The sequence below is a fragment of the Acomys russatus genome, chromosome 15, assembly GCF_903995435.1.
Source record: "Acomys russatus chromosome 15, mAcoRus1.1, whole genome shotgun sequence".
Classification (NCBI taxonomy): domain Eukaryota; kingdom Metazoa; phylum Chordata; class Mammalia; order Rodentia; family Muridae; genus Acomys; species Acomys russatus.
In genome coordinates, this window is record NC_067151.1 from 64,891,346 (window position 1) to 64,901,139 (window position 9,794).

Below are 9,794 nucleotides of genomic sequence, written 5' to 3' on the forward strand. Positions count from 1 at the left end.
CAAGAGCTTGGTTGTTTTCCTAACTGCCATTTTAAAACTTGAGAGCAGGGTGAAAGCTATCCCTGGACAATAATCATCAATATTCTGGTGGAAATAATCGCTACAGTTAGGTAGGCCAGGTGGTGCACACTTTGGTAAGCCCAGCCCGTTGGAAAGGAGGTGTGTGTGAGGGGGGTGGGGGGGGGGGGAGTCCCGAGTTTGAGGCTAAGGTATGCTGCATAGAGAGTAAAAGCCAGCCTCAGCTACGTAGGAAGACCATGTCTCAAAAAAAAAAAAAATTAAAATTCACCACTGTTTATTAAATATATTCAGTGAGGCGCAATGGACAGCCCAGGCTCCTAGGAATCCTTCTTCCTGACTCTGACCCGTAGTCTTCCTTTTAAAGGGGCCTTTCTGCTTATCTGGCCTGATATGCAAATACACCTACTCAGGAAAAAGAGCTAGAGCCATGGACCGACTTCCCCCAAAGTCCTCGAGATTGCCAGGAGAGGAGGAGAGAGGCCTGTTGAGTTCCAGAGAAGACGATGGGTGCGCATGAGTGTAGGCAAAGAGAGTTTGGAAAGCCGTGGGGACAGGCCAGGGCGTGCGGAGGGGCGGGGGGGGGGGCGGGCGCGGCCTGAGTCAGGCTGCGGGGCGGACCCCGACCCTAGCCGCCACTCCTGTCCCAGCGGCCGTCAGCCTCAGTCGCAGCCCGGCCTCGCTCTTCAACTTGGTAAGCATAACTTTTGACTTTTTTTTTTTTTCTTTTCTCTCCTTTTCAATGAAAATAACAAAGGGCAAAGCTACACACGCTCTCGGCCGGGTGTATCTTGGACGAACGTGGGACGTGGCAGAAAACAGATCTGGAAGGAGAAACCGTGTGGGAGGCGATTAGAGAAAAGCGGGGAGGAGGACGAAGCCCAGAAATTACACCCTAATGACAGCCGGGGGAAAGAAATGGTGATCTTTGGTTCTCTCTGGCGAAAGACACGGTCTAGGGCTGGGCGCGGCCGCCGGGAGGGCGGAGTGCCCCGGGCCATGCGCCCCTGCGCCCGGCGGGGACCTCAGCCGAAGCCACCGGAAACCCGCGGGGGTGCCGGAGACTGGGTGGGAATCTTGGGCGGTGTCCCTGGCGTTTCTATAGACCAGAAAAGGAACATTTCAGAACTTAACCTTCCTGAGTTCTGGAGGAGGGGAAGGGGAGAGTTAGGAATCAGCTGCGGGAAGCCTCCGGCAAGGGGCCAAGACACACAGACAGAGGAACTGGAGCCTGTTGCAGCCATTGGAACCCCAGGCAAGAATGTGGGCGGTGGCCAGTACCTCCAGCCCACTCCTTTCTTCTTCCCCTTACTTCCCCCCTGCCATCTTTTTAGCTACTCCCTGCATCACCTGCCCGTCTCCTCGCAGCTACTTCTATTCCCCTCGTCGTTTTTGTTTTGTTTTGTTTTTGGTTTTGGTTTTTTGTTTGTTTTTTTCCTACCGTTTCGCCTAACTCACTCCCGGGAAGTCTACCGTCTCCGTTGTCTTCCCGGATAGGATCAGCAAACTTTGCAGGGCGACCCAACAGGGTGTCTGCTCTAGCCCCAAACTAAGCTTAGTTAGGCCTCTTACGTTTTTAAATGCTTGGAGGGCAGTCGAAAGGAAAATGACCCCCTGTGATACGTTAAAGTTATAGGAAAAGCAAATGCATAAAGTTTACCGGAGCTGCCACACCCTTTTGCTTTATGTATTGTCGCCTTGGCTGCCCGGCTTACAGCAAAAGAGTGAGAGGACCCTATGAAGCATAAAGAGCTAGAAATGTTCACAGTTGTCCCTGCTTTAGTGTGCAGATCTTTTATCACTTCCTACTTGTCCTTTCCGTCTTCTGGTTTTCATCACACAGGCAGGGTAGGTAGGTGAGACCCTGTACGCTTGCAGGACCAGCTTTCCTGTTAGTGACAAATAAAATGTTTAACTATTTGTCACGTGTTTCTGCCAAAGGGAAGCTTTTCCGGAATGTTGAAATTTTAGAGCGCATTTTTAAAAAGTCTTTCGCTGTGTCCTTTCATTGTGCACTTTCTCCTTGCTGTCGCAGGTCCAGTCACATAAAAAGGCCGGTGGTGAGGGGGCGTGCTGTCTCTTTCAACCACTGCTGCACAGGGCAATGCCTCTCAGTCTTAGCACTTCGTTCTACAGGGAAAGGGGAAGGAAGCATCTCTCTGTAAGTGTGGAGAACGCTATGAAGCTGGCCTCCTCAGTCTGGAACCTTCTCTCAAGTCTAGTGTGGCCTCCAAGTCAGCCTTTCTGCTCTCATGTGACATGCCAATAATAAGGCAGAGAGATTTTAGTTCTGATAGGAGGAGCACATGTACACACACGCATTTTTTTCTAGGCCGAGGTGCTTTGTGTTTTTGTTTTGTTTTGTTTTGTTTTCTCTATGCCCTGAGCCTACCAACACTTTTCTCTCTTTCAGTAAAAGGCCCCCTATAGAGGAGAGTAAATCTCCAGCACTGTGGCTGTTTAGGAAGAATTTAACTCCAGAAGAAGGTACTCAGGACATTCTTTTCTTTTCTTTCTTTCTTTTTTTTTTTTTTTTTTTGGTTTTTTTGAGACAGGGTCTCTCTGTGTTAGTCTTGGCTGTCCTGGACTCACTTTGTAGACCAGGCTGGCCTCGAACTCACAGCAATCCACTTGCCTCTGCCTCCCGAGTGCTGGGATTAAAGGTGTGCGCCACCACGCCCGGCCCACTCGGGACTCGGGCCACAGCAGTGCAACTTTGATGGTAAAATGCCCAAAGACAGGTGTTAGAAGGGGAAACCAGAGACTATGGGGCTGACGGCTTTTGTCACCTTTGGCAGGTGTAATCACACAGCCTGAAAGCTTCCAACCTATTCCAACTTATTCTAACATATCCAGGAAGCCCATCTTAAAGAGAAACCAAAGGATAAATACTAAATTACAATTGTTAATGTGCATCCAAATCATAGTTAACATCAAGCCAGACAGCTTCAGGGTGTGGTCAGGCAGATTCCAGGAAATCCTGCAATTGCACTCTTACCCACCAGAGGGAGCACAACAGCTCAATTCTGATCTCAGCGGGGAATGACTCAATGCTATAGAATTTCCTTTAGGAATTCTGGTGAGAAAAGCAGAGCCCAGGACGGAATTTGAACTGGTGTATTTCCTGGTGCAACCACAGCTCTGGCTCAACTCTGTAATAAGTTGAATGTCGGGCACCATTCCTGTGGCAATAAGTGGCACCTGGATGAAACAAAGGCAGAAGTTTGCAGAAAGGAACCTGGTAGCCTCGAGCCTAGGGGTGACTCTGCCATGCTAGTTAGCCTCTCATGCCTTAATCCTGCTCAAGTAAAATTAATGGTGTTTGTCTGTCTGCTTTACACACACACACACACACACACACACACACACACAGGTATGGGTCCACTAGGTAGCCCAGGTTACCCTAACCTCTTGATTCTCCAAGTGTATGCATTCCCTTGGATGGATACACATCTCTGAACCTTGATGAATATATTTCTGAAGATCTAAAACGTGCTCTCCCTCTCCTAGTGCCCAGTCACAGACATGCTGTTCGTTTCCTTCAAGGAAGGGTTTAGTGTTGCATTAACGGCGTCTCATTCCTCACCGTGGCCTCTCCATGCTCCTGAGGATCAGGCCACTGTAACCTCCCGCCAAGGTTCAGAATGTGTGTGGGGGTGCATGGGCTACTCATATGTTTTCTCACACTACCCAAGAATATAAGAAAAGTTCTCCCTTGTCTGAGCCGCCTAGTGTTTTCACGCACTTGGGTTCCACGGAGCTATGAAAAAGAAGCTCACCAAATGGCACTTTCCCTGGTGTCTTCCCCTGTCTGGCCCCTGATAAACGATCCAGACTGTAAGAAACCACTTCAACCAAAACGAGACACCGTGATCCTCTGGCACCCTCTGTTCCCTAGCCTTCCTAATTCTCAAAATACTTTTAACCCTGAGCTCTGTATCTTTTTTTTCCTTCTTCTTCTTCTTCTTCTTCTTCTTCTTCTTCTTCTTCTTCTTCTTCTTCTTCTTCTTCTTCTTCTTCTTCTTCTTCAAAGGCAAAAATGTCCAAGCCTACAGAGACTGAGCGATGCATCGAGTCCCTGATTGCTGTTTTCCAAAAGTACAGCGGGAAGGATGGAAACAGTTGTCACCTCTCCAAGACTGAGTTCCTCACCTTCATGAACACAGAGCTGGCCGCCTTCACGAAGGTACCTGCCCCAGCATCCACACCCTGACTGCATACTGCACAAAACAAACAGGAGCCTGGCAGAACAGCCATGCAGAGCGATCAGCAACTGCTTCCTTGTTCCTCACCCTGGGACACAGGGGCCACTCCTTACCCTCGCTGTGCCCCCAGGGTCTTGGGGTGAGCACCATTTGAGCCTTACCAACTGCCTGGTGCTGGGAATGGCTATTTGGAGTTTTCCCCTATGGCATGTGGCATAATAGACTCATTCCAAGTTTTTTTTTTCTTCACCCCAGGCATCCCTGTTTAATAAGGTGTTCTGCAGTGATGGAAATAATATTCTATTTTCTCACTATCATCAATGCCTCACTATCAATGCCTCCAGCCACTCACCATACTCATTTGAAATGCGGCCAATGGCTTTCTTTCTTTCTTTTTTAAGATTTATTTACTTATTATGATTACAGTGCTCTGCCTGCTTGTACAGCTGCAAAGCCAGAAGAGGGCACCAGATCACATTATAGATGGTTGTGAGCCACCATGTGGTTGCTGGGAATTGAACTCGGGACCTCTGGAGGAGCAGACAGTGCTTTTAACCTCTGAGCCATCTTTCCAGCTCTGGCCAATGCTTTCTAAGTTAATCTAAATGTAAATGTAGATAGTGGATGTGTGTACGTGCACACATTCGTGGGTTTGCACCCATGTCTCTCTCTCTGTGTGTGTGTGTGTGTGTGTGTGTGTGTGTGTGTGTGTTTGGAGACTCATGGGTTGGGAATGAGGCATCTCAGGCAGGACTTATGGCTTTCTACCTGAAACCATTCACTTCTATATGGTTTACACTAAGTCTGGGTTCATTCTCATCTCTTTGAATCTGTTACTTCCACATTGGAGATGAGACTAGCAACAACCACCCACTTCCTGGACCTTGAACTCCACTGAGAACAAACGCGGGCAGGGTATTCAAAAAGCACTTTAGAAAGCGAAATATAAAGATGTCATTGTCTTTCAGAATCAGAGGGACCCTGGAGTCCTGGACCGCATGATGAAGAAGCTGGACCTCAACAGTGACGGGCAGCTAGATTTCCAAGAGTTTCTCAACCTTATTGGGGGCTTGGCGATAGCCTGCCACGAGTCCTTCCTCCAGGCTTCCCAGAAGCGGTTCTAACCGGTCTCGTTCGCATTCTGGCTGCCGAGGCATCAGCTCCTCCACCATCCGTACCTGCACTGAGCCCACCACACCCATCACCACACGCAGCCCATGCCTGGTAGCAGAAATAAAGCAATGCCTTTTTAAAAAAACAAAAAAACGTCCCCCCGAGAGTTGGTAGGTTTGCGTAAGGGAGGGTGTCGTGTAGGAAGAATGTATCGGGAGCCGTTAGCGGAAGCTGCCTGGGAAACTGTATTGGGTGTGCACAGAATCACGGCCAGTGAGTGATGCAACCGGGATGAGCTCAGACCTCTCAGGTTGCTGCCCGGAGGCCATTTGTTGTCATCATTCGCCGATTACACGTCTACGTTGACAGGCCCCACCTTTGATTTCTAGTGCAGAAAGAAAACCAGAACCAAGGAAACATGTCTCGGAATAAAGAGGACATTTCAGGAGAAGGCGCTGGGAAGAGTAAGGGGTAAAACAGGCCAAGAGATGTCAGTGCGTCGTGTTCGGTGTGGACTTCTTCATTATGACTGGCTGTGGTGGGTAGGAAGCCCTCGGTTTCTAAGCCCCCTGACTAAGCAACATGGAGAAAAGCCTGGCTGATGAGGAGCTAGGAAAAAAACAAACAAACAAACAGATCAGAGAGAAGTGAGGAGAGAGGAACAGGTTTTTAGCAGTACCTTGTCCTTCCCAAGAAGTTAAGCAAAAATGACCAGGCTATTTGCGAGGTTGTTTTAGCTTGTGAAGGTCCAAGCTGAAAGTCAGTGCCTCAGGCTAAGGAGCACCATGCCTTTTAGGTATAAGTCCAGCTTCTTTTAATTGGCTAGCAGCATATGAAGCGGGGGAGGGGGCGTAACCCATAAATGGTGCCTTTCAAAGGCGTACCCTGTGTTTAAAAAAACAGCCAAACCCTAACATTATCCCAGGGAAAAGATGGAAAAGCGCCCAGCATTTTAAAGTCATACTGGCCTCTATTGGCCATTCTACAACAAACCAGAGGCTCCCACTTGAGACAACAGGACTCGAGGGAACTAACTAGGAGATCTTGACTCGTCCAGTGGTATCAAATTCTGATAAGAAGTAAACCAACTGGTATTAAGCTGTTAACTGAAGATTCCAGCAACCTACCCGCAGGGAGTGCCTGCTTCCGGCTAGGAGAGTGGTAGAGCAATGTGGGGAGGAGGGGTTGGTTTAACTGGGCTGATGAGTTCAGGAGAGTGCTGTGCTGAGCATGCTACTGTAGAGTGCCAAGGTCTAGGTACCAGTGACCACTTACATCCCCTTACCTGGTCCTGTTCCCTGAGCATCAGAACCCCCTCTTAGGCCCCTTCACATAAAACAGTACACAGAGATTTTGTTTCCTTTGTTCGTGAATTAAGCAAATGTTAACTTGAATGGGAGGACACTGTTAGTAGCACCTCACGTGGAGTTGTGAAAAAAGCAGGGAAGATTCTTGCTCTTAAGAACTTTGCACACTGCCGGGCGTGGTGGTGCACACCTTTAATCCCAGCACTCAGGAAGCAGAGGCTGGCAGATCACTGTGAGTTCGAGGCCAGCCTGGTCTACAAAGTGAGTCCAGGATAGCCAAGGCTACACAGAGAAACCCTGTCTCAAAAAACCAAAAAAAAAAAAAAACAGAACAAAAGCAAAAACAAAACCCTTGTACTGGAGAGATGGCTCAGAGGTTAAAAGCACTGACTGTTCTTCCAGAGGTCCTGAGCTCAATTGCCAGCAACTGCATGATGGCTGACAACCATCTGTAATGTGATTTAATGCCCCTCCTCTGGGATGCAGGCAGAACACTGTATACATAATAAATAAATATATCTTGAAAAAAAAAAAAGAATAACTTGCACTCAGGGCTGGAGAAGTGGCTCAGTGGTTAAGAGCAATGGCTGCTCTTCCAAAGGACCCAGGTTCGAATCCCAGCACCCACATGTCAGTTCACAACTGTTTGTAACTCAAGTTCCAGGGGATCTGACACCCTTACACAGATGTACATACAGGCAAAACACAAATGTAGATTTAAAAAAAAAAATCACAGTTTAAAAACAGAAAAAAGAAAAGTGCCTGGCCAGGTGTGGTGGCTCCATTCACACCAGTACTCAGGAAGGCGGAGGTAGATGGATCGCTGAGTTTGAGGCCAGCCTGGTCTACAAAGCAAGTTCAGAACAGCCAAGACTACACGGGGAAACCCTACCTCGAAAAACAAAACAAAAAAGCCTGCACTCTCAGGTTTTATACCTCTGCTTCCCTCTAACCCCCAACGCCAGGCGGGAGAGAAAGAAGGTCAGAAGGAAAAGAGGATGCAGACCTCTTTAGGCTTAGTTCCTTGCAGCAAGTCCAATCTTTGGGCTGTATATCCAGCAGTCCAGCTAACCAGCAATCACAGCAGCAGTAGCAGCAGTACGAACCAGCAGCAGACTTCTTCCTCCTCCGACTCCTTTTCCTCTCGGTGCTCTCAGAGACTTCAGAATTAAACTATCTGGCAAAGATCATGCACCTCTCCAAGCCTGCACCAAGCAATCATAGTTAACAGCTGTGGACAAACCAAAGGCAGCCCCATATCCCACACTTGGGGTTAAAACAAAAAACGTATTCACATAACATAACTGAGTTTTTAGAGAAACCAAAGCTTCCACTACATTCGCTGTATCCCACACTGAACTTACTGTCTTCCTGACCCGCAGCTCAGCCTCCACGCTGTCCTCATCTCAGGCAATGTTGCATACCGGCCCCACCCAGGAATGTGGAAATCTGCTCCCATCACTTTTCCTTGTGTCTTACTTCCTCATCAGATCCCTAAGCCAATCCAGTTCTCCCAAATCACCTCTTGATCCCACCCCTGACCCAGACCACTGCCTCTTGCCTGATATGACAATGGCTTCCTAACTGGCCCCTGCCCTGGCTTTGTCCTAAAGCATTTGATTAGGATGCTGGCCAGTTGAAGGCCTTAGGAGGCTCCCCAGCGCTCCTGGGCTTACAGAGACATGTCCCGTCTACTCCCCTTCTTTCTTGCTCACTCTTCTAACCATCTCTATCTAAAAATGTGGACATAACAAGCTTGGTGACCTGAATTCAATTCCCAAGACCCACATGGCAGGAGGAGAGAATTGACTGCTGTAAATTGTCCTCTGACCTCCGCAGGAGCTCAGCTCAAATGGATACACACACACACACACACACACACACACACACACACACACACACTTAAAAATTTCTTTTAAAAGAGTTTGTTATTGGTCTTAATCTGTTTAAAATCTTTATACTTGCTCTTGTTACATGCAATATAATTCAATATTCCCTAATGAGTAAAAACAGTTTCTGGGAGACTAGGGGCCAGAGAGATGGCTCAACAGTTAAAAATAGGCATGCCGAGGGGACCTGAGCTCTATTCCTAGCACCCACATAGTGTCTCACAACTGCTTATCACTCTAGCCCTAGGGAGCAGCCACTCTCTGGCCTCCATGGGCACCTGCATTTACATTCACACACACAGACACACACAGACACACAAACACACACACTCACACAGACACACAAACACACACACATTCACCCACACACAAACACACAGACACACACACAGACACACACATTCACACACACAAACACACAGACACACACACATAAAAACACACACAAACACACACACACATTCACACACACGCATTCACCCACACACAAACACACAGACACACACACAGACACACACATACAAACACACACACACATTCACCCACACACAGACACACACACAGACACACACATAAACACACACATACATTCACACACACACAAACACACACACAGACACACACACACAGACACACACACACACACATTAAAAATAGTTGTTTATGGTTTTGTTAGCTTTCTGTGTAGCCCAGGCTGGCCTCTAATTGGGCAGTCCTCCTACCTCTCTGCCATTGGTGGCTTAGTTTTGTTTGTTTGTTTATATTAGAAAAACTTCCTTTAACAGAGCCAGGCATGGTGGTGCACACCTTTAATTCCAGCACTCGGGGGTTGGGGAATGGGACAGTAGGCAGAGACAGACAGATCTCTGCGACTTCGAGACTAGCCTGATTTAGCAAAAAGATTCCCAAGACAGCTAATGCTACACAGAGAAACCCTGTCTTGAAAAAACAAAACAAGCCGGGCAGTGGTGGCACACGCCTTTAATCCCAGCACTCAGGAGGCAGAGGCAGGTGGATTGCTGTGAGTTCAAGGCCAGCCTGGTCTACAAAGAGAGTCCAGGAAAGTCAAGGCTACACAGACTAACCCTGTCTCAAAAAACCAAAAACCAAAAAACAAAAAAACCACCACCACCACCACCACCACCACCACCAACAACAACAAAAAAAAAAAAAAAAAAAAAGAAGGAAAGAAAGAAAAAAAGAAAAAACAAAACCAACCAACCAAAACCCCCAACTCTCCCTTTAATCAAGGCTCCTAACAT

The 9,794-nt window shown here is 47.8% G+C and overlaps 1 protein-coding gene across 1 annotated transcript; it reads left to right on the plus strand.

Moving 5' to 3' along the window:
- The first annotated feature begins 578 nt into the window (after positions 1-578).
- On the plus strand, positions 579-5,435 carry S100a11 (S100 calcium binding protein A11). The gene is made up of 3 exons (XM_051157660.1): positions 579-712; positions 4,052-4,204; positions 5,192-5,435. The coding sequence occupies exons 2-3, from the start codon at positions 4,058-4,060 to the stop codon at positions 5,345-5,347; spliced, it is 303 nt and encodes a 100-aa protein (XP_051013617.1). The 5' UTR covers positions 579-712; positions 4,052-4,057; the 3' UTR covers positions 5,348-5,435.
- Positions 5,436-9,794: the final 4,359 nt, after the last annotated feature.